This window comes from Lynx rufus, unplaced genomic scaffold, assembly GCF_022079265.1.
Source record: "Lynx rufus isolate CCGP_SWC_20201006 ecotype Redwood Valley unplaced genomic scaffold, mLynRuf1.p SCAF_5, whole genome shotgun sequence".
NCBI lineage: Eukaryota > Metazoa > Chordata > Mammalia > Carnivora > Felidae > Lynx > Lynx rufus.
Genome location: NW_025814867.1, coordinates 30,250,243 through 30,275,256, shown reverse-complemented (window position 1 = coordinate 30,275,256; position 25,014 = coordinate 30,250,243). Strand labels below are relative to the sequence as shown.

Genomic DNA, 25,014 nt, shown 5'->3' with positions numbered 1-25,014 from the left:
TTTCCTACCTTCTGCCTTACTTGAACTGATTCTTCTACTTTTGTCATAGCACCAGGAATTCTTTGGACTCTTTTTTTTAATACTCCTGTTATGATTAGGCTAAAGGTAAGTGTCTATAACAAAGAGTTCCCAAAATACAGTGGCTTAAATCATGTGGATATTTCTTTTTCTTGCTCGTGTTAGCAGTTTTCAGAGGAGGTCTGCCCCTCATGGTCATTCAAGGACATGGGTCCTTCAAAGTCATTGCTCTGTTCTCCCCTATGTCACTAACTTGCATGATAGAAACTTGGTCACCAGCAAATTCAGGCTCCAGCAAGTCTGGGAGAAGGAAGAGAGGTAGAGGAGGCAGGCCTGACATTCCCAACCTAGAAGTGGCATGTATCACTTTCTTCACATATCTTTGTCAAGAACTTGGTCACATGACCTCACCTAAGCCCAAGGGGGGTTGGGGAAGTATGGTGCAGCTGGGCAGCCATATGGAATAGTAGTGCTATCATTAAGGAAGAAGGGGATTCAGGGTGGGCAGTGGCAGCCCATGCCACAGATGCTCATCCTCCTCTGAGTCTAGGAGCTTCTTGAGGGCAGGAACCACATTTTCCTCATCTCTGGTCCCCAGCACTGCGCCTGCTGCCTGACCCAGAGTAGTGTTCAAGCCACACCTGCTGAACGGATGAAGCTATTGCAGTGGCATAGGTTGGATGTGATAAAGGCACAAGGCAGTGCCGGGACCTGAGAAAGAGAGGACAGATGTGGAAGCATTTACTAGGGAAATGCATGGGCTTGATGAAGCTTGCCAGAACAGAGAGCTTTCAATGTTATGATCTTTTGTGATCTAAGTTGATGGCTCTTTGGCACAGGTTTAAAGAACTTGAACTGAATACCTCACTTAACAGACATTTATTGAACACATTCCAAATTTAAGAAATTCCTCAACTGTTTCAAAATCACTTTTGGAAAAAGCATGCCTGAGGCTTGAAGACTTTCAGGGTTCTTGTTCAATACTTGCCTCTGCTACAGTTACCAGGTTAGAGCACCTAGCTGCACATCAGGGCTTTCCCCTGGCAGCCATTCCACATCATCAACCATACCTTCCTGGAGTGCTAACAGACCCCCAGAAAGTGAATGTGTGCACTTACTCACTGATGTCCAGACACTATCTCCTTTCTAGAAAACCAGTCTCTGTGGCTGAGTGCCATCTAAACATGTTATTCTTCAGTGTCAGCACAGGTTTTGGAATTAGTCCAGACTGAGTCTGAATTCTGGCTCTGCCATTTACTACGTACTTTGATAGTAGTTTCAAATTACTTTATTTAAATCCCAGCTCCTTTACCTGTAAAATGGAGATTATAATGGGGCTACATCCCTGGGTGTATGACGATTTAATGAGGTTCTGGGTATAAAGCACTTGGCCCTTAGCACTGCACTCAATAAACAATAGCTCTTCAACTATTAGGACAACTAGGTTTTCAGGCCTCTGTGTCTTCTCACATAAAAAGATACTAACAGGTATAGCAGAAATAATAGCCAGTTATGGCTGTGAATAAAACTCAAGTGTGCAGGGTGCCTGGGTGGCTCAGTTGGTTGGGCAACCGACTGCACTCAGGTCATGATCTCACATATCATGATTTCGAGTTCTGCGTCAGGCTCTGTGCTGACAGCTCAGAGCCTGGAGCCTGCTTCGGATTCTGTGTCTCCCTCTCTCTGCCCCTCCCCGCTCGTGTTCTGTCTCTGTCTCTCTCTCAAAAATAAACATTAAAAAAAAAAAAAACTCAAGTGTGCAAATTGGAACCTCACTAGTTTCTTGACCTGGCCTGAATTTCTGACGCTGTGGCTCTGTCCTAGCCTCCAGAGGACAATCTGGTCCTGGTGCAGGCAGTCCCATCCTAAGATTTCTTGACCACATTTGGGATAATTACCACACTGGAGCTCAGAGCTCCATTTTAACTTCCTCTGCATTCCTCCCTGGTCCAGCATAATCTGAGAACTCATCAGCCTAGTCACCAAGCAGAGGGACAACTGGGTCCCTTTTTGGGTCTCTATGATTCTGGGATCCATGCTTTTGTCAACACTGACATCGTGTGGTTGTGATGCTCTCTCAGAGATGACAACGCTGACAGAGGTGGCAGCTCTAGTCAGCAGCACATTCAATTCCATCCCATGGATCAGGCCCGTCCCTCTTACCTCCTGGGATGAGCCGAGTTCACTCCCCACACCCTGCCGGCCTAGCTTGTCATGCACTCTAAGCTAACTTGTGGCTCAGTACAAGCTCATAGAAGCTCCCCAAGCCATACTTGGTCTTGTGAAGAACTGGGGCCCACTCGTGTGCACATGGACTATGCCATTACCCCTCTTGCTTCCTATTATCAGAAGGGGCAAGACCCATTTGAGCAACTGCAGCTGGAAAACTGAACCCATAAGTCCTCCTTCCTGTTATAATCCCTCGCCCTCAAGGGCACTGTTCCTTCTTCCCTCTCCCTTTCTCCTCTCCAGAGAACTCATGCTGAGAGGAATGTCCGACCAGTTACTACTCTGGTTCTTCCTCTCTAGTTCTGCCCATCCATCTCTGTTCTCCACAGCACAAATCTCCTTTCATATAGGTGGAAGTGGGGGCACCTGGGTGGTTCAGTCGGTTAAGCGTCCAACTTCGGCTCAGCTCATGATCTCAGGGTTGCTGAGTTCGAGCCCTGCATCAGGCTCACTGCTGTCAGCACAAACCCTACTTCGGATCCTCACTGCTGTCAGCATGGAATCTGCTTCGGATCCTCTGTTCCCCTCTCTCTCTGCCCCTCCCTCTCTCACACTCCCCCCCCTCAAAAATAAATAAGCATTTGAAAAAAATATATATATATATATAGGTGGAAAGGACTTATGCTTGTGTGCAAACACAGACACACACAGACACACACACACAGTAAAAGCAGTTCTTCGAGCTTGTGCATACTTTCCAGACTGTTTCGTCTCCCATCCACCAGAGACCAGAAGTTCTTTGAAATGACATGCTAGGGAGTCTGCTAACAGTCTAACCCTGTTCGCAGGTTTTTTTTTTGTTTTTTTGGTTTTTTTTTTGTGGTGGCTGAGAGGAGTGAACATGCTATTTGATGTCTCAGCTATCAGTCTGCCACAAATTAATACTTCATGTTGTATCCTGTCTCTTGAGTGACATGGCTTTTTACCAGGTTAATGTAGTCACAAAGAGGTCTACCAGGCTGCATAATTCATGGAGTGGGCAGAACCCCCTTCATCATGCTCCCATTGGTCCTTCTAATTCCCATTCCACTCTTTTAATTTAATTTTTACAAGTTACACACATAATTTTAAAAGTCAAATATAATTCTCTAGAACTTTAGAAACGCAGCAGTCTCCTGGGTTCCTCCGCTGTCCTCCATTCCATTCTCATGTTAGTCCCTGAGCTGTCTCTTCTGATATTTGCCTCTATATTGCTCACATTGGGATCACATTGCCACTTCTTGACTTACAGGCATTATTTGTGGATTTCCAAGGAGGGAGGTGAAGGTATCACGCCCGTTAAAGACTCCCACACATATTTAACTTACCCTCCCTCCACCAGTACTTCGGGTTTACTTTGTTTTGATGCTGTAAATGCTAGTCACCAGTGAGCCCTATGAAGCAGTTTAATTAATTGCCTTTCCTTTCTCAAACAACTTTTAGTTTTCCCCGGAGCTAATAAGTGGCCTCTTCCTCTGTGTCCTTCTGTCTAAATTCCTGTCCTCTCCTTGGGGACTTTGCTCCCAGACCCTTCTACCTAACCTTCTGGCAGCTCACTAGGCAGCCCTTCAATCTGAAAGGCAAAGACCAAAATGAAGAGGGGAAGAAAAAAAAAAGGAATCTGTATCAATAGAGACAATAACATAGAATCTGTGAGATAAGAATAGGTTGCTTTAAAAAAGAAAAGTCAAAAAGCAAAGAGCACTCTGAAAATAAACTATGACAATAAAAAAATTATAAGCCAATATAAAAGTTAAAATAAAAAGCCAAAGAAATACCCTAGAAAGTAGAACAAATGTCTAGTGATCCTTGCTTTGCCTTTATTATTTAGGAGCGCAGGGCTAAAAATCTGATTGTTGGTTGGTGACCTTGTCCTAGAGTAATAAAGGTGGAATGAGCACCAAATGTCTTTTGTGTTTTCTATCAGTATCTTTTGATAGTTTCTTCTGGGCTGCTCAGATTCCCTGCAGAAAAATCTCCAATCTCCCACTGGGTTCCCAGCATCCTGGGAGCTGAATGTAGGAAGGGAACTAGAAAAAAAAAACTCTGATCAGTACACAGAATTTGACTTTATGTTCCTACTTTTAGTATGGCATCGCAGCTCTCATCAGTACCTGATGTCTTCCAGTCCAAAGACCTCTGTATAAATGTTTCGTTTTGTGCTCATATTGGGGAGAAGACCCCAGGATCTAAATGCTTCTTAATCAATCCTCCTATTCTTAGCCCATCCTGCATTCCCCCATTCAGAGCTACCTGGTGCCTCAACTCCTGACTTAGGTTTTAGCTAAGTCAATTGCCACTGATCATCTGCTTTCAGCTTCCAAAATGTAGTTACTGTGGTCTCTACTGCCATTTCCCTTTGTTATTTGGGTTTATACCCTTAAGACAGAAATCCCTTTCCTGCCATGTTAGTAGGGTTTGGGAGGCTAAAGAGATAAAAATGGTGTTCAATCTGCCATCTTCAAGCAGAAGTGTCTCATTCTACTTTAGCTCTTTCTGGTTTCACTTGGAACCATACAAGCTAGATGCCATGATGTAGCACTTTAAATATCCTCTACAACTTTGTTCCTTTTTCCTTCCACTGCTCTGGATCTGCATCCAAATATGAATTATTCCACAGGCCATCCTCTTTCCTCTTGCAAACAGAGTGCTCACTACACAGATCAGTATGACCTCAGACACTTTACTTCTCAGTTTCAGTCTCACTCTCAACAATGCCCAGAAGAACTTAAAGACCCCTGGTCAATACCATCTTCCACCCACCTCGCCAGCAACTGCATACATTCAACCCTTTTATCAAACCTCCAGTTCTACACTAGTTCTTGGTGCTCTAATCCAGAAATGACTCTCCTCTAGATTAAAAAAAAATAATAATAGAAGCAACCAAATGTGGATTTTCTCAACTTCCTTCCCCTATTTGTCTACCCCATGAAGGTATCTGTGTCTGAACCCACCCAGGCCCCCTTTTCCACACTCAGTACCAGGCTCTGCTTCTGAAGCTGCCAGAGGTGCCCCTCTCACTGTGTTGACCACACTGTGGCTTTCAGAACCAGCTCTTCCTGCCTCTTTTAGACTTAACTCCTCCTAGTCTTTGCATCTTTGACCTCTCCCGCTTGTTTTGGCACATTCCTTTCAGGTTAGAAGCAACTTACATTTTTCCATTTAAAAAAAATTCTATGCAATCCCCATTTAGATATTATGTTCTCTCTCTCTCTCCTTACTCTTTCACCAGGCTTCTCAAAGGCATTGGTACTCATTATCTCCACTTCCTTGCCTCTCCTTACTGCTTTGACCCGTGCACTCAGTCTTCTGCCTGCTGCTCTCCCTCACTGATGCAACTTTGGTTGACAGATGTGTTGGGTATGCCTCAGTGCTTGGTTTACTCAGCAGTATTTAACATGCCGGGTCACCACCTTCCTGACATACCACTTTCCTTGGACTACACTACTTTCCTGGTTCTCCCCACTCTCTGGCCATTCCTCTTCTGGAGATTCTCTTCCTTTCCTGTCCTTTAATGTTGATGTGCCCAGCGTTCCATCTCAGCCCTCCTTTCCTCTCCTTCTCCATAAGCTTCCCCCATTCCTCCCACACTAACCACCTGGTGTCTCTTGCCACCTTATTGTGGATGGATGTACGTCTACTCCAGTTTTTCTGCAGAGCTTGCACCTGCATTTTCACCTGCTGGCAGGACATGTCTGCCAGGATATTACACAGGAACCTCAAACTCAGTGTGCCCCAAGCTAAAATCACTGTTTCAGAACCAAAACTTGCACACAGTACCTTTTGCTATCTGTGAAATCTTGGGGAAGTTACTACATCCTCATCTGGAAAACTGGATAATAATACATTCCCTATAGGATTAAATGGTCTCATTATGTCTGATGATGTATGTCCAGCATTCATCAGAGTGTCTGACATACTGTCCATGCTCAACAAATGGCCCCATCATTAGTAGTAGCAGAAGGAGAAGGAGGATGGTGAGGAACATTAGACACCACTTCTACCTGCTCCCAGTCCAAACACTTGGGATCCATCTCAGTCTCCTGCCTCCCCACCCATACCATCACCTCCCTGCCCATCAGCCAACCATATTCAATCTATCATCAAGCCTACTGATCCTATCCCATAAATATTTCTCATATTAGTTTCCCTGTTCCCATCCTCACTGCCCTGCCCTTCCTGTTCAGTCTCAATCTTCTCTCACTTAGGTACTGAAAAGTCATGCTGCCTGGTTTCCCAGCCTCTGGTCTTGCCCTTTTTCCTCCAGTCCATCCTCTAAATCTTCACCAAAATGATACATCCAACATGCATGTCTGAGAAGGAAAGCTAATATTTAAAACCATAACAGATTGCAGCTGCGTCTCCCCCTAAAGCATGCATTCCTCCTGAGCACAGGGCTCTCTGTTTGGTAAAATACCTGCATACTTGGCTGCAGAAGATGAACAGTTGAGAATATATAATAAAGAGATAGCTTAACTCCTCTGCAGAGGAAACAAACTGGAATTAAAGGTTTGGAAGGGATCTAGAAGGGAAAGAAAGTTGAGGAAAGCCTTGGGGGTGGGGAGATTCTAGCTCACTATCTCAGCAGATGGCTGGAGAGATTTAAGCTGTGGTGGGGTAGGGCTGTCATGTAAAGATCAGAGGTGACTAATACATTCTCTCAAGCTCTGGACTGTTCTGTGCTGCTCTAGACCCCCTCCTATTCTGCCCTCAACTTCACTGCACTTCACCATGTGTGGAGGCAGAGTTTTGGCTGGCATGGCTGAAAATGGGGATTTAGGGTAGAGATTGGTGTGTCTAGAGCTGAGCTTTCAGCAAGCAGGGCCAAGAGCTGGCTTAACAATGGAAAGACTGAGCAAATAAGCAGATGCATTCAGGATAATGGGAGTTAGGTTTCTTACTGTCAGGGAATGGATTTACAAATAGGTAATGAGGAAGGAATGGTGTGGGATTGGAATCAGAGGTATTGATATGAACTCATAGATTTTACAAATGTATGTGTATTTGCACACACATAAGTACACAGACATATACATAAATATGTTTATTTCCTTACTCTGTCTCCTGAGAGGGCCTAGAATCGATTACGTCACAGTAGCAATAAACACAACTAGCTCCCAAATCTTGGTTTCTAAATACCATTCTTCACTAAAAGGAACAGGGGTTCCTAAGAAAAAGGGCTGATTGTAGGCTGCAACAGAAATGTACAAGAGAAGACAGGAGGAATATTGTTGTTTCATAAAGTAAGAAAATGCTCAATGAATGCTAGAGACATATCAAAAGAACACAGGAACCAGCGGAAGGAGCTCCCACTGGCCAAATCTCAAATACCTCCAAATACATTTTGAGGATGAATATATGAATGATAGTAATAGATTGTAATCCATTGAATACAATAAGAATTCATGAATCTACACAGATAAAAATAAATGAAAAAAGTAAATAGGAGAAAAGGAAAAAGTCTCCCTATGGTTGAATCCAACTAAATATGAAAGGAATAGTAGTAAGAAAATCATCAGTGGGTGATCAAATTTGTGGATAAAAGTTTGAGGAGGAACCAGAAATTTACATCATTTCAAAGTATCTCCCCCTCAAATTTCTTATTAATCACAAAGAAAAAAATAGTAACTTTATAGCAGGGAAATGTATAAGACAACACATTAACCAACTGGTCAAAGATAACAGCACCAGTAATAGGACAGACTGACATCATGTGCCTTTTGACATAATCTACTGAGAAGACATCACTTCAGTGCTTTCCTGTCAAAATTGCATAACCTGATTCTAATCACGAGGAAATGTCAAGCAACACCAACTGAGGGACATTTTACAAAATAACTAGTTAAGGTCAAGAACTTTAGGCAAAAGAAAGGTTGAGGAACTTTTAAAAGAGATGGAAAAAAGACATAAAAAGACATGAGAAATAAATGCAATGTGTGATTCTGGATTGGATGCTGGACTAGAAAAAAATAGTTATAAAAGACTTTATTGAGACAACTGATGAAATTTAAATATGGACTGTGGATTAGAAAATAGTTTTTTTTATCAATGTTAAATGTCTGTATTTTGAAAATTGAACTGCGGTTATGAAAGAGAAAATCCTTGCTCTTAGGAAATGCACTGGGAAGTATTTGGGGGAAACAGAGTACAATGTCTCTGACCTATTCTCAAATGGTTCAGAAAAAAATGCATATCTGTCTGTCTATCTACCTACCTACCTGAGAATGTCTTGGAATTTTTATTATTATTATCATTATTATTATTATTATTATTAATTTTAATGTTTTTATTTATTTTTGAGAGAGAGAAAGAGAGAGAGAGAGAGAAAGATAGGGCATGAGCAGGGGAGGGGCAGAGAGACACACACACACACACACACACACACACACACACACACACAGAATCCGAAGCAGGCTCCAGGTTCTGAGCTGACAGCACAGAGCCCCAGGTGGGGCTCAACCTCACGAGCCGTGAGATCATGACCTGAGCTGAAGTCAGATGCTTAACTGACTGAGCCACCCAGGTGCCTCATGTCTTGGAATTTTTAAAAGACATCAGATCCAGGACTCTCAATAAATTTCAAGCAAAGTAAATGGAAAGATATCCACACTCATATATATCCCAATGAAACTGCACATACCATAAAAAAAATCTTAAAACAGCTATAGAGAATAGACAGATAATGTGTCAAAGTGGCACTTAGAATTACAACTAAATTTCCAATGGAAATAATGAAAACCAGAAGACAGAAGAATATGTCTGGAATACATGAGATCTGTTAGGGGGTCTTTTAGTTTATCATGCCCTGTGATTAAGGTTAATGGCAAACTATGACAATTCAATCCAGGTAAGATTAGTGATGGCCAGACCCTTTAAGAAAGAAGATTTGGGTCACGCCCACCAGGTAAAGAACTAGGACCAGCTGAGGAAGTGTATGCTGGTAAAGTTTTTAGGAGTTCAATTCCATCAACATTTGTAACTCCTTTTGATTCAGCAATTCCACTTCTAACAATCTACCCTACCAAATATATACAATATGCACGAAGATACGTGTGCAAGGATGTGTGGTCTATCAGAACCACGAAATCTATCATGGTCCATTCCAACCAAAAGAACACCATGGATATGCCTCTGCATGCTCTGTCATGCAAGCATCCTCAAGACCTCAACTTATTTTGATCAGTGAAAATATCAAATCATGTGACCATTACCTTTTGCACAGTTTCATTTCTATAAAACTGAAAACATGCATAAACACACAATTGTGTGTCTAAATACATACACATATACATGTATGCGTGTGTAAATATTGAGAGAAAGGGCTTATATATAAGAACATACACCAAACCGGGAACAGGGGGAGAGGAATGATGGTTTGTATCAGGAAAGATGTTCATATTTTACTCTGTGAACTTTTGTGCTGCTCAAGTCTTTCACAACACAATGGGTTAATATATTACTTGTGGAAGGAGAACGTTTAAAAAGCAAATCAGCCCAGGGTGCCTGGGTGGTTCAGGGACAGTTGCATCTGACTTTGGCTCAGGTCATGATCTTGTGGCTCGTGAGTTCGAGCCCTACATCAGGCTCCGTGCTGACAGCACAGAACCTGCTTCGGATCCTCTGTCTCCCTCTCTCTGTCCCTCCTTCTCTCTCTCTCAGAAACAAACAAACATTTAAACAAACAAACAAACAAACTGCTCTATAGTACACAGAGCAGCATTCCCAACTGCTCCTTGCAAATAAAGTGGACGTTTCCAAAACTTAGAGCCACCCCTTTCTAGAGCCCTTCCCTAGCTGGGTGAACTCAAGGCCAGGGTGAGGAGTTGTTTCCAAGGCTCTGTGTGTAGGCATGTATCCTCGAGTGGAGCATCAGACTCATACATGAACACCCAGCCATTTCCATTATCTGGGAGGCCCCACCCAGCAGTGCCCAGTTCCTGCTGGCCCAGGGCTCCCATCCACCCACCCTGTTGCATCTCAAGCCCATGGCTGGCCTTTTTTAGGAACAGCAAAACAAGCCCTGATGATAGTATTTTCCAGGCTTTCTGAAATTTGTCTCCTGGAGCAGCAGGGTAAGGTCAACCACGGTGACAAGCAAAACCAAGAAAGAGGGCAGTGTGTAGAGTATGGTGATGATTTCGGCTTTCATTTCCTCCAGACAGAGAAACCTCAGGAAGCTGAGGTCAGGGATTCCCAGCATTTTCACTCTGAGACTTAATGGGAAAATTCAAAAGACTACCCACACCTTGGTGGAGGATTGTGAGGGTGAGGGGTGGATGATTCCTTCTCTAGGGATAGGATGGGGCTTTTGGGAGGATCGTTGTGTGGGAATTTGTTTGTTCTCTGAGGAGTTAAAGTGTTGGGAAGGTCACAATTTTAATTTTATTTAGAGGTCAACATTTGAGTATAGGGGTGCTTGGGTGGTTGTTGGTTAAGTGTTCGACTTCAGCCCAGGTCATGATCTTGCGGTTTGTGGGTTTGAGCCCCACGTCGGGCTCTGTGCCGACGGTTCAGAGCCTGGAGCCTGTTTCAGATTCTGTGTCTCCCTCTCTCTCTGCCCCTCCCCTCCTCGCACTCTGTCTCTAAAATAAACATTAAAAAAAATTAAAAAAAATTTGAGTGTAAATTTGAAGAGGTAAGAGATGAAGCCACGTGAATATCAGAAAGAAGAGCATTCTAGGTACAGGGAATAGCAGTGCAAAGGCCCTAAGGTAGGATTGTGTCTGGTGTATTGGAATCACAACAAAGAAGCCATTGGGGCTGGAGCTAAGTGAGTGGGGGTGGGAAGGGAGAGTAGAAGGACACAATATCAGAAGGGGAAGGAGGAAGGTGGAGTGAGAACTGCCTTGATAGCTTCTAAGGACTTTGTCTTTTATTCCAGATGAATTAGAGAGCCATTAGCAGTCTAAGAATCAAGTAGCAACAAGATCTGGTTGCATATAATAGGATAGTTTTGGCTGCTGCTTTAAGAACAGACTTAAAGGGGTAAAGGAGGAAGGGGAAAGAAAGCATGGAGGCCAGTGAGCAGCAAGTACAACAGTCCAAAGGAGAGGTAGTAGAGCTGAGGTTTTCTTGACAGAATGGTCAGCATCACCTGGAGGGCCTGTGATGCTCTTTGGGGGACAGGGACTCTAGAGCAAACAATGACATGTTTATACCACTGCTCTATGTGTTCCTTCCCTCCAAAGTTGATACTTATTAGTCTGGGGTAAGGCCAAAGAATTTACATTTCTACAAGTTGCTAGGTGAGATAGTACTGCTGGTCTGGGGAACCATACTTTGAGAACCACCAACTTTTTCTTCACAGCACTGATGAAAATGTGCAACAAACATGTGCTTATCATACGTCCTCAAGGAAGCACCTGCTTACCCCCTGTGTCTCAAGGCCAAGCATGATGTCTCACAAATGCACTGAACTCAGCTCTGGGCTAGGCATGGTGCTGCATTGAATGAAGTTTTTGAGGATCTCTGGTTTGAAGGGTTTGGAGGTAACTGGTGATTAAACTCTTCAGGAAATGGTCATTACAGGGAAGGGATTCATTATAACAACAGTAATAATGGGTGTGACACTTACCCAGTCCAGTGTTGGTCTCAGTGTTTTACTCAACATCTCCAATTAAATCCTGTGAAAGCCCTGTGAATCTGGCATTATCACCCCTGTTTTATGAATGAGGAAACCGAAGCTTGGGGAGTTTAATGTTCCTGAGGTTACACCATTAACCAGAGCAGGGCCAGGCCTGACTGACAAGCCCTGCTCTGTTTACAGCACAGACTACTTCAAGAAGTCACTGATTAAGAGGAGATTGCCTTGAAGACAGGAGCTTCCTCACTTAGGGACTGTGAACTATTTTTAAAAATGCAGGGCAAAAAAAAAAAAAAATGCAGGGCATATGCCATCTTTAAAAAAAAAATGACTCCTTTCTGAATTGAGAGCCCTGTTCACACAGCACATCTCCAGCCTCAAGCTCTTCTTGACAGAGCCCTGATTCTCTAATAGGTAGCAGTGGCTGCTCCAACCTAAGGATTTTTGCTGACCTTTGTGTTTTTTATGCTTGTCTGGTGGAGCACGTTTTTTCAACTCTCACCCTCTTCTCTGCCTCGTCCTGTAGGATGACAGGCACAACTCAGGGGGCTGAAGCTTGACAAATCGAGGCTGGCTTATCTCTAAATGGAATCCACGGCTCTCCCTACAGAACGAGAGAAATGAAGTTCCAGGACTTCCCGCCTCATCAGACACCCCCCCCCCGCCCTCCCCCCCCCCCCGCCCCCGCTTCCCTCAAGAGGATAAAAATAGCCGCCTCCCAGGGCCTCTCTGCAGGAGTAGCAACTGCGCTCAGAAACCCCGCCTGCCCCTCGAGCAGCTGGCGGGGGTCGGGGCTTGGACCTGCCCGCAGGGGCGAGGTGACCCGGCCGGGCTAGGACGCTTGGAACTCTCAGCCGAGAGAGGGGGCACTTGGAGCATGTTTGAGCACGATGGTAGGTGCTCACATAAATGCACCCCGAGACCTGGAGGTCCGAGCACGGGTTGCTTAGGCTTCCTTTCGAAAAGCAGAGGCGTATTCCCGATTCTTAACCTCTTTGGGCGACAGGGTCTCGCTAGAACAAACGATGAAACGTACAGAGCACTTCTCTGTGTGTGCTCAAGCACACGCAGAGAAAAACAGACACACACTACTGCGCACCACAGGTTAACAACCCCAGATAGGGTTGATAACGGGGGCGCACAACGATCATGAAAAATAAAACTTCGTAAGGTCTAAGAATAAGGTTACTAAAGTTTGCTGAGCAGGATCTTTTTGGAGAATAAAAGCATATAATATTTATACATGGAAACTGACACAGAAATGTTGATGTTACCTCCGATGGTAGGATAAAAGGTGCTTTCCATTTTTCTCCATTTTCTCACTAAGAAAAAGCAGGTTTGTCTTAATGCAAACCTGAGCGACCGCATCAAGCGTTTCCCTGGAGCTGGGACCCCACTCAGCCGCAGACGAGGCCGGGGCCTGCCTGCTTGCCTGTCTGGACTCTGTGTCGGGGCGGAATGGGGAAGCGGGGGTGTTACAGACAACAGGCAAGGAAACCTCAGGCTGGTGACAACGTAAGGTGGGAATAGGCTCCTTTCAGAGGGTGCCCAGAATGCCCCGAGCCCACCGCGGCACTTGAAAATCAAAGCGCTCCCAGCCCGGCCGCGGCCAGCACTGAGCGGAGTGTGCGTGCGTACGCGCTCTCGGGGGGCGGCGGCGGCGCGCACGGGCGCGCCTCCGCGGCCAGCCCTCCACAGTGGACGATGCTGCCGAGGAGGCGGCGGCGGCGGCGCGCTCCGGCGGTCTGAAGCGGCGTCCGGCTGCCACGGGCCGGCGGCGCGATGAGCTGGGCGACCGCCCCCGGCTCGGGGCTGTGAGGGGCTCGGGGCCGGGGGTGGGTGGTGGCGGCGCGGCGGGAAGCCAAAGCTCCTCCGCGGCGGCGGCGGCGGCGGCCATGCGCGGGACGGCGCGATCGGGGCCGCGGGGCCGGGGCCTCCTCCCCGGGACCCGCGGCCTGAGGGCCCCGCCGCCGCCGCTGCTGCTCCTGTTCGCGCTGCTGCCGCTGCTACCCGCGCCCGGCGCCGCCGCCGCCCCGGCCCCGCGGCCTCCTGCGCTGTCGCCGGCGGCCGCGGGGCCCAGCGTGAGCCTCTACCTGAGCGAGGACGAGGTGCGCCGGCTCATTGGTGAGTAGGGGCCGCCTGCTCCGGGGTGGGCAGGTCGGGCCCGACCCCGGCTGCTTCCGGCTGCCTGCGGCCCAGTCCGCGGGCCGGGGACCGCGAGCAGGTCACGTCCCAGTACTCGGGGTCGTCCCCGGGCCTTGGCCTTTGCCTGCCTCGCTGGCCGGGAGGTGTGGTCCCTGCCCGGCCCCCGCCCCAGGTCAGCCTTCCGGCCTACCCCCTTCGCCCTCGCTGCCCGGCCGCGAAAGACCTGGGATCCACCCCGTTCCGTCCTCCTCACAGCCCCTTCAGCCTTTGGCCCTATTCCGCAGTCAAGCGCCCTAACTTTTCTTCCCTGCCGCACCAAGTTTCTTTGACCATTCCTGATGCGTGTCATTCTGGGGCCCTGGATTTTGGATACCTCGAGTCCACGTTTGTTTAGACCAAACCTGCAAATTCTTGCCTGTGGTTTTGACGACCACAATACTGTGCTCTTACTTTCTTGTTACCATACTTTTTTTTTTTTTAAATGAGGCGGGAGGGGGGAAGGGAGAAAGGGCACTACACGTTAGTGGCAGTCTCTAAATCTTGTGACCGAAAAGCATAATTTTAAATGGTGAACGAATCTTCCGGTAGCAGACCTGCTAACTTCTCCAGTATCTTTTTGGTTCTTGTCTTGGATGTGTTGGACTGTGGACTGTTTGTTCAGGGCCTCCTTTGAATACCTTGTAGGGAAAGGAGAACTTAGCTTTGGGTCAGTTGGTTGTTCTGTTGTACGTAATTGGCTTTGTCGTTTGGGGAATTGATTTGAAAAATAATGGTGTTCTTGTGCTGAGACTTTGTGGATTCTGGAAATGAGCCTTAGAGGAAGGTCTGAGAGAAATGGCCCCAAATGGGAAGTCTTTGGTAGTTGCAGATACCTAGACATTTCTTTGTGTGTTAGACTTTCTTTTGTGTGTTGCGGCACAGAATAACATTTCCCCCCCCTCTTCATTTAATCTCGAGTTTGTGGTGTGTCTGTGTGATGGGGGGGGGGAGAATTTTTTTTTTTATCATCCATTATCTGTCAGTTTTATTCTTTTTTTTTTAAATTTATAAGACTTTCTTGAGGTCGACTCAAAGTTGAAATGGTATTGCTTGCAGCGGTTTGTTTACACGTTGTTACATATATGGGTTTGTAGTCTTTAATCAAAGAAGAATGCTGAGTTTCTGTAATGTCCTGCCCTTCTTAATCCTCTTTTTAGTCTAGTTGAACAAGCTAAATTTAGTTGAGATGAATTAAAACTGCAAATTAGGTTAGTACTTGGAACATAAAACTAAGATTTAGGAAAAATACTTATAAATCGACTCGTATCACATAATTATTTTTAAAAATTAATGCATTATGCATGGGTTTTAAAGGTTTCTGTTTTTGTTTTTGGTAGAAGCATGTACTGCATATGATTTGTGGCTTTGTTTATATATAAGAATACGTGTTAGAAACCAGCCAGGTGGGGATGAGGGACAGGGAACAACCAGAGGCTAACATTGATTGAGTGCCTGCCATTTACCTGCCCCTTTATGTTTTACACACATCATTTCCTCTAATTTTCTTATGACCCAGTTAAGTAGACACCATTATTTCCATTTTAGAGTTGAGAAAAGTGAGGCTTTAAGTAACTTTCTCAAGGTCGCACAATTTATAATCATTAAAAAAAATTAAACATAATGTTGACATAGGCCACAAAGTTTTATTAAGGGTAATGAAGATATTGTTTGTATAGAGGTTTTATTATGGCATGGTGGAAAAGAAATCATTGCTAATTAATACTTGAAATGATGTGTATGTATTTGTCACCCGACTGATGAGCATCCAGGTTCTGCCCAGGAATGGGCTGTGGGGAGGAGGGGAGGGAAGATTGCCTCACTGACCAACCTCTGGGGCAAGAGGGACCTCCAGTAGTATTTTCTTTAATGCAAATAGAGTGGACTTGTTACCGGGAGTCTGACTCTCCTTCTTGCCAGATCTATGTCCATCTCCCTCATCCATTCTACCTTTAAAGTATTCCCTTGGCTGCTCCTGGGGGCAGAAGAACAAGTGGGTAGGGTTCAGATCTGTACGAGGCATATTGAGTTCTCAGACTGCAGTTTCTCACAGAAACTCTTACAGTGTTTAAGACTACTTGAAATAATAGTTTGTACCATATTTTTGTATCATGATGGGTTAAATGCCTCTGAACGCTGACTTGGGAAACTAACCATCATTTTGTAATATATCTAAGACAATGAGTTTGGAATTCCAAATAAAAAACTTGTAAGTGAAGTTGATAATGACAGCTTTATAAATTGAACTAATTGCCCTTGATATGAGAATAGGTTGTTGTTTTAATCCAATTAATATATGCACACAGTAAAAAATCAAATAGTGCTAAAAGGCTTAACATAAAACAACAGTGTTCTACCCTTAGCCTCTTTATCCTCCACGTCCTATTTTACAGTGGAAGCCACCATCTCATACCAGTTATAGTTCTGTTCATTTATTTTCCTGGTTTTTACTTTCATATTTTGAAATTAATGTAGAATAGGGACTTGACTTTCTAGTATCATAATTGATCATTTGCCCTGTTCTCTCTCAGTCCCTCAATATAGCTACATAACAATTTTTAGTAAAACCAACCATCAGAAATTACATTATTATATAAAAATTTATTGCTCACTTCTGAGGTAAATAGTGATGCCAGATTATGTGGGGGTTTTTCTCTGGTTTTTTTGTTTTCCCTGGAGCAAATAATTGCCTTCAAGTTTTTGATTAGTTTTTCGTGTATCTATGGCTACATTCCTCAAACACCAAGAAATACGTTCACTGCCTTTTGATATTTTTTCCAGGTAGCACAAATCATCCCTCAGTTCCACTTGGTTTCCTCTTAGAGACTCCCTTGCTCAGGAGCCTTCCATTCTCTTGCTCCAGTCTGGACAGTAGTAGTATTTTTTTCTGTGATTTCTGTTCCCTTCTCTTCTGCCTTGGAGCCTGTTTCCTGGATCACTTGTTTTCTTTTTCTTGGTTTGCCTCATTTGCTAAAGGGTACCCTCAGTGGCTTCCATGGTAGGTAAATTATTTGAGGCCTTGCATGTCTGAAGGTGTCTACGCTAGATACTTTCTAGATGATTTATAGATGCTTTATAGGTGATTAGGCTAAATTTAGAATAGTAGGCTGAAAATATTTTTTTCCATAATTTTGATGGCATTTTCACAGTTTCTGGCTTTATAGAGGTTTTTTTTTTTTTTTAAGTTTATTATTTATTTTGAGGGAGCGAGAGCAAGAGCGAGCAGCAAAGGGGCAGAGAGAGAGGGAAAGAGAATCCCAAGCAGGCTGTCACTGTCAGTGTGGAGCCCGATGTGAGGCTTGAACTCACGACCTGAGCCGAAGTGGACCAGCTGAGCCACCCAGGTGCCCCTGGCTTTAACGGTTTCTGATGAAAAATCCAGAGCCATCTGATTCCTTTTATTTTTCTTTGTTTTCTTTTCTTTTCTTTCCTTTTTTTTTTTTTAATTGAAGGTAAGCATCTTTTTCTCCAGCATTCTGAAATTTTGTAAGTTTTTGTGTGGGTCCTTCTTCTCACCTGTTGTCTATTTTATTTTATAGGCCCTTTGGCCTATAGACTCATATTTTTTCAGTTTTCGAGAATGTCTATTACTTTGATAATTTCCTACCCTTTATTTTTTGTTTTTTCTTTTTGAGACACGTGTTGGTTTGATTATTGAATATCCTGGAATTGATCTTCAGATACTCTTAACTTATGTTGTCTGTTACTTACATCTTTGTATTTGGATGTGGACAGTAGCAAGGGGATCTTCTCAATTTTATAGGCTTTTATTTAAAAAATTTTAATGGTGTTTTTAAATTTCAGAAGGGTTTTGTTCTCTGGTTTCATTTCCATTTAATTTCATTTTCTGTTTCCATTTTATTCTTATTTTATGGATATTTTATCTTTGAGGTACGTGTCTATTTGATTTTCATTTTTTCTATATGTTTAATATGTTTTTAATATTTCTTCTGCTTCCTCCAGTGTGCTTATTCATTTCTTTTTATGTTTGTTTACATCACAAACATCTGGTGGTCCTTGGCTGTCTACAATTAAGAGTGAGATGCTGGAAAGTTGATCAGGAGAGAGAGTGTGTGTGCTGGTGGTCTCACGACTTCCCTTGGAGTATAGGTAGACTTTTTATGGGGCATCTACCTCACATAACAGTACCTTCACATCCTCCTTGGGACTAGTGTCTGCAGAGAAGGTATCTCCAATAGCCTGCCTCTGGTGTGTTTGGGAATACACTGATTGTCCGGGTTTGGGTTATCTGGTTAAGGAGGGATGGAGGGTGCCACCATTCCCGGTATAGATTTGGACTTCTCTTTATTGTTCTTCTGCCTCTGTGGTTCAGTTTCTTCAGAAAAAACTTAAGGTCTCCTGCTGGATCTGGGAGCCCACCCCTTATAGAAGCTCCTCTTTGTCAAGCCTGAGCCTCAGGCTGGCCTTTGGTGCCTGAGGGGTCCTGAGGAGCAGTGACCACTTCTTCACCTGGCTCCCCTCCTGAAGAAGTTTGTTGAAATTTATGATGTGTTGTTGTCTTTTTCCCCTTTGTGTTTGTCTTTGTGGTTTAATGTCTTTGTGATTTCATTAGTTTCCTTTCAGGGAGTTGGGGAAGAAATGGGGATAAAGGTGAGTGGTCATTTCACAATATGTAAATGACAGGATTGGACTTTTTTTTTTAATGTTTTTTTCTAACGTTTATTCATTTTTGAGACAGAGGAAGACAGAGCATGAATGGGGGAGGGTCAGAGAGAGAGGGAGACACAGAATCTGAAACAGGCTCCATGCTCTGAGCTGTCAGCACAGAGCCTGACGTGGGGCTTGAACTCACGGGCCGTGAGATCATGACCTGAGCCAAAGTCGGACGCTTAACCAACTGAGCTACCTAGGTGCCCCAGGATTGGGCTTTGACTATTGAAGAGCTGTTGATGTATAACAGGGTTTTTTTTTTTTTCTTTCTTTTTCTTTTTTTTTTTTTGGAATAATATTTAGAAGACTAGTAGTTGACACTTTTTAGATTGCTGCTTACATGTAGCAATCTTTTCCCTCTGTCAGGCACAAAGATAATTCCTGTTTTAAATATATATTGTTATTTCCATTTTATAGATGAGGAAACAGGCTTGGCGGAAGTATGTAACTAACCCACTTCCTTGATTGTAAGGCATACAGTCCTGATGGAAGTCTACGTGTACAGAGACTCCAAAAGCCTCAGGAGGTTTTACTCTCCATGTGGTGGCATCCCTGTTTCCTCAGGCCTAGTTTCATTGCTCTCATTTACTCTTCTTAACAGGCTGCCATGTCCATTTCCCCATTTTTACTGTTGAGGACTTTGATTTGGGACCCTTTGGTAGAGGGTCAGGTCTTGACTTAGTCATGCCTGAATCCAGAATCCATCTTGCCTCCTTGTGAGCTCTGGAGGAGCAGTGATTAACCAAAAATACCCAAGAAGTAGAATCTGAAAGCCTGCTGCCACATGTTTGTGGTCTTGACTGTTATCTGCATCCTGTTCTCTCTCTAATTGATAATTCTAATAGTACTCAGTTCCCTGGAAATCCAGGACTTGTGAAACTGGCATGTGACTGGGGCAGTGCTAAGGGTTTGGGAATAAAATGCTGAGGGGTAAGCAGTATGGTATAAACTGGTTATGGCAGCAGTCATGGTAGTGATAGGGATTTGTAAGGGTCAGGGGTCTTCTAAGAATAGATTCTGCCTTTCACCAATTAGAAATTCAGTTTGGGTAACTTGCTTTTCTTTTAAATAAATACCCTCTGAAAGAATTAAGCATTGTTCATATCTTATTTAAAATCAGTATTTATTTCATATCTTATTTAAAATCTTATTTAATACAAGATGAGATCAGTGCTCTCCAAATCAGTCCAGTCAAAATTTTTGAAGCTCAACCAAGTACCATATATTGAGGGAGAAAATAGCAATTCAGAATTACTAAATTCCTTTTCTTGAAGAATTGGGAATTTTGTAGGGGAGACTTTTATATTGATAACTATAACACTGAGATAAGAGTTATACTACTGATTGACATAAGTAAGAAGTGATTACTTTTATTGGAGGAGTGGGTACTTTTATATTGTAGGAGTGATTACTTTTGACTTTAGAAGGGGAAGAGGAGAGAGGCTTAGAGAGTTTAGGGAAAGTGTTCCAGGAACTGAGGCATTTGAAATTCATCTTCAGGATGGGTTTGCTAGGCAGAAAAGAGGAGCGGTTCATGCTGGGTAGAGAAGATAGCTTGAAAAAGCTATAGATGTATAGAAGCAGATGGGTGTGAAATCAGGAAGTAGGAAAAATCTAATATGGCTAAAATGAGAAAAATTGGCAAAGCCAGGGAGAATATAAAGCTGGGAATTAGGTTAAGATTGGATTAGGAATTTGAATTTTATCTTGTAGGTAATGAGGAGCTGCTGAATTTAGGAAAGGAGAGTGCACAAACAGGGCTGGGTTACAGAAGAGATGACTGGCTCTAGTGAAAAGGGGGTTGGAGACAGATAAGCTGGATCTGGGAAATGGGACAGAGTCAGCCTTGTGGTGATAAGAGGGATCAACTAGGGCAGTTGAAGGAGTGGGATAGATTGGTGAGGAATTTGCAGGGAGTTTGGAAAACCACGTAGTGGGGAGAGACCTGAGGGCTAAAGAAAAGAGGAGTCACAGAGGATGCTAAGGTTTCAGAATTGGGGTGCTGAACTGAGGGACTCTTCTCTTTTGGGAGGTGGTTGATGGAAAGAAAAATGAGATGAGCCATGTGTTCCACTCCTCCCAGCACCTCTCTTTACTCTTAAACCTTAGGCCAAGTGCTTGGTCAGGGAGGGCAGTGAGGGTGTCCTCCCTACCGATGGGTCTGGCATGACCTGAGGAGGTGTGGGTGATTGTCATTGGAGTTGAGTTAGCACCCTGAAGCAAACTCTTAGACCTGGGTGTTTTGGGTGTGGTTGGTGGCATCGATGCAGCATTAATTTGAGTCCATGTGTTCTTCATTGGGAGAGTTAGGCTGAGACATTGTGCAATTGTGGGTTTTGAGTCCCCCCCCCCCTTCTTCATGCTACACATGTGGGAGAACTCTATCCAATTATGGCTAAACCTGTCCCCTGTGAGTCACATCCTGAGTTGACTACTCAATTTTGGAGGTGCTGCCTAAAATACTGTTTGGATTTTAAGGGTCACTTTAGAAACAAATGAAACATGGGTATTCCTTTGAGCACCCTGAATTGAGAAATTCCATAGCATTACTTTTGTGGTTTTAATGCACTTATGCCAGTGTTGTGACAAAACTTGCCAGTTATACATACTAAAACAAAACAAAACAAAACAAAACAAAAACTTGGACATGAAATAGAGCCTTTGGCTACTCTGAAATTGAATTACACTTAAAAACGTATGCTTTTATTGTGTTACCCTTGTTGATGCAAATCAAGTACAATATTTTCTGATCAAAATGTTATTAAACAACTTTGATTTATTGTGGGACCCCTTAAAATCTGATGTGCCAAAACAAATGTGTGTGTATATTGCTGAGTTACATAATATATACTTAGTGAATGATTCTTTGTATTGTGCCCAGCAAGTGATACTGCTGAGTGGTATTTTTTTTTTTATTTTTTATTTTTTAAAATTTATATCCAAATTAGTTAGCATATAGTGAAACAATGATTTCAGGAGTAGGTTCCTTAATGCCCCTTACCCATTTAGCCCATCCCCCCCCCACAACCCCTCCAGTAACCCTCAGTTTGTTCTCCATATTTATGAGTCTCTTCTGTTTTGTCCCCTTCCCTGTTTTTATATTATTTTTGTTTCCCTTCCCTTATGTTCATCCCTTCTGTCGCTTAAAGTCCTCATATGAGTGAAGTCATATGATTTTTGTCTTTCTCCGACTGACTAATTTCACTTAGCATAATACCCTCCAGTTCCATCCATGTAGTTGCAAATGGCAAGATTTCATTCTTTTTGATTGCCGAGTAATACTCCATTGTATATATATACCACGTTTTCTTTATCCATTCATCCATCGATGGACATTTAGGCTCTTTCCATACTTTGGCTATTGTTGATAGTGCTGCTATAAACATGGGGGTGCATGTGTCCCTTCGAAACAGCACACCTGTATCTCATGGATAAATGCCTAGTAGTGCAACTGCTGGGTCATAGGGTAGTTCTATTTTTAGTTTTTTGAGGAACCTCCATACTGTTTTCCAGAGTGGCTGCACCAGCTTGCATTCCCAAGAATATTTCTTAAAAGTAGTTTCTAGGTCCCATGTTTGTTCATAAAATAAATGTTATGTCTTGTTTATAAATAAATATATTCTTTTATAAATATGTGTGTTTTAGTATACCTCTTGTTCACATGTGAACCAAGTACTTCACATGTGTTCTCCTTTAGTCAGTCATACAAAGTAGGTGGTGGCATTGACATTTTTTTTCAATAGATAAAGCTGAGGCTCTGGGAAATTACAGAATTTGCTGGAGGTCACAGAGATGTCTGGGGCTATGTGACTCCAGAGTGCATGCTTTCTTTCTGTGCCGCCTCTGAAGGCTAGCAGTTTACTTAGTGTTTATCTAACCAGAATCATCTGAGAAACTCAAACAAAATATGAATTCCTAGACCTATCCTGAGCAATTTGTTTAGGAGATCTGAGATGGGGCCCAACTCATGAACTTTTTGAATGCCATGTTTCATTCATTATATGATGTACAGTTTTCCCATGTTTGGACATCTCTGAAATTGGAACCATTTTATACTCAATGGTAAGTATTCAGTTAATTGACAGTTCTATTTCTTTCTTAGTGCCACAAAAAAATAATGGTACACTTTGCATGAAATGAAATATGGTATTGTAAAACGGTGACCACCTTTCCTTTTTTGGGGGGAGGAGGGATACCTGTCCCAACTTTCTTTCAGAGTTGTAAAATTTACTGGTGGTATTTATTATTTGCTTATGGTAATGGCTGGGTAGTAATCTCCTTGCAAGGAAAGCAAACGACAGTGAGATATTACCATTAAGTTTACAAGCAATAGTAATTCAGTTTTCACGTAGAAGTTGCTGGCAAAAGAAATATCACGGATTCTCAGCCTTATTTTGTGAAAGTCTTCAGCCCTTTCCCTAGACAAAGGGATGGATACCCAACCATATTAAATTTTGCATACTGTGCTGACTTAGACCTTGGGGCTTTGTACTTTATAGATGAAAGCTTATGGATGCATTTGGGTCCCACAAAAGCTGGTTCTGGAAAGGGTCATATTATATTCTGTATTTCACCCTGGTATTCCTTGACCTCCTACATGATTTTTTTTTTAATTTGCATGCGTTAAAGTTCACTTTATTGTAGTTATATGGGTTTTGACAAATGCGTAGTATCATGTATCCACCAAAGTATTGTATAGAATAGTTTTATCACCCTCAAAATTCCAATTTATTTTAAATCAATTTGCTTTTAAAAATGTATTTATTATGGAAAAGTTCAGACATTCAGAAGTACACTAGTATAACAAACCTCTGTGTACCCATCATCCAGCTTCAACAGTTATCAACTCATGGCCAGTTTTTTTGGGTATATACCACTCCACTCCCCAGTCTACTCCTTTGCTCTTACTTCCCTGATTCCCCACTTGGATTATTTGAAGGAAACTCAAACATTAATTTTTTTTAAGTTTATTTTTTTTATTTTGAGAGAGAGCAAGCAAGGGAGGAGTAGAGAGAGTGGGAGTGAGAGAGAATCCCAAGATATAAGGCTTGAACCCATGAACTGTGAGATCATGACCTGAGCTGAAACCAAGAGTCAGACACTTAACTGACCCAGGCACCCCTCAAACATAATTTTATAAAAAAAAATTTAATATGTATCTCTAAAAGATAGGGCATCTAAAAATTTATAATAACCATTATCACACCCAAGAAATTAACAATTCATAAATATCAAGCATCTAGGCTGTTCAGATCTTTCTGATTTATAGGTCAATGTTTATATTAAGACTCTTGCTTGCCACCTCTTTCCTCTCTTATCCCCCTCTCCCCCTGTGTGTTTAGTTCTTAGTTCCTCTGGTGCTAAAAGCTCTTTCTCACCTTAGGGTCTGCCTTTTATGGTTGCTTTGCCTCACATACTTTCCCCAGATCTTCACAAGGCTGGAGACTTCCAGATCTCAACTTAAAATGTCACTGCCTATGGGGCACCTGGGTGGCTCATTCAGTTAAGCATCTGACTCTTGATTTAGGCTCAGGTCATGATCCCCGGGTCGTGGGATCATTGGGGCTCCACACTAAGCTTCAGATTCTCTCTCTCCCTCTGTGCCTGTACCCTGCTTGTGAGCTGTGTCTCAAAAGAAAAAAAAAAGTCACTGCCTCAGCCTTGCTTTCCTACGTTTGACCCCAAGTACCACTCTGTTCTTATCATCCTATTCTATTTTAAGCATCTAATACTCGTTTTTGTCTCCCTCTATAGAAAAGTTAATTCTGTTTGATTAAAGACCTTTTATATCATTCCACTCTATATCCCCAGCACCTAAACAATAGCTGGCATGTAGTAGATGTTCAGTAAAAGTTCAATGAATGAATAAACCAGACTTCTTTTTAGAGGAGATTCACCATCTTATGCCTTATGGGGGTCATCATTCTCTTTATCATTTCCCATTGTCTGCTGAGTTATTATCCAAAAAGGGAGTTGGACTGGACTTATGTTTATGGATGGGAGTTTAAATAAATTGGTTGTTAATACTTTTTCTTTGAGGTTGCCTAATTTTCTCAAGTTTCTGTTCCTTGTACCCTACTCTCTGGATTAAGTATATCCCATCTTGGCTTCCATAGCTCTACATTCTGTACAAACAAATCAGTATCATTGTACCCATCACATTCTGTCTTTCCCATATACTGCACTAAGGCCACCCCATGGCTTGACATGTGGCAGTCTCTCCGCAGACTGTTGGTCTGCACTACAGTTGAAGGATGTGAAGTATTCGAGAGAGATTCTGGCAGAAGCCTTTTCCAGTTGTTAAAAGCTGGGAAATAGGATTTCTCATCTTTTCTTCTGAAATGCTTAAGCTT

The 25,014-nt window shown here is 43.0% G+C and overlaps 1 protein-coding gene across 2 annotated transcripts in view; it reads left to right on the top strand.

The window, feature by feature from the left end:
* The first annotated feature begins 13,704 nt into the window (after positions 1 to 13,704).
* RYK (receptor like tyrosine kinase) overlaps positions 13,705 to 25,014 on the top strand; it is a 105,124-nt gene continuing 93,814 nt past the window's right edge. For both annotated transcript variants that reach the window (XM_047100039.1, XM_047100038.1), the window contains exon 1: positions 13,705 to 13,933. In XM_047100039.1, coding sequence (XP_046955995.1) covers positions 13,705 to 13,933 — 229 coding nt within the window. The remainder of the gene's footprint in view (positions 13,934 to 25,014) is intronic.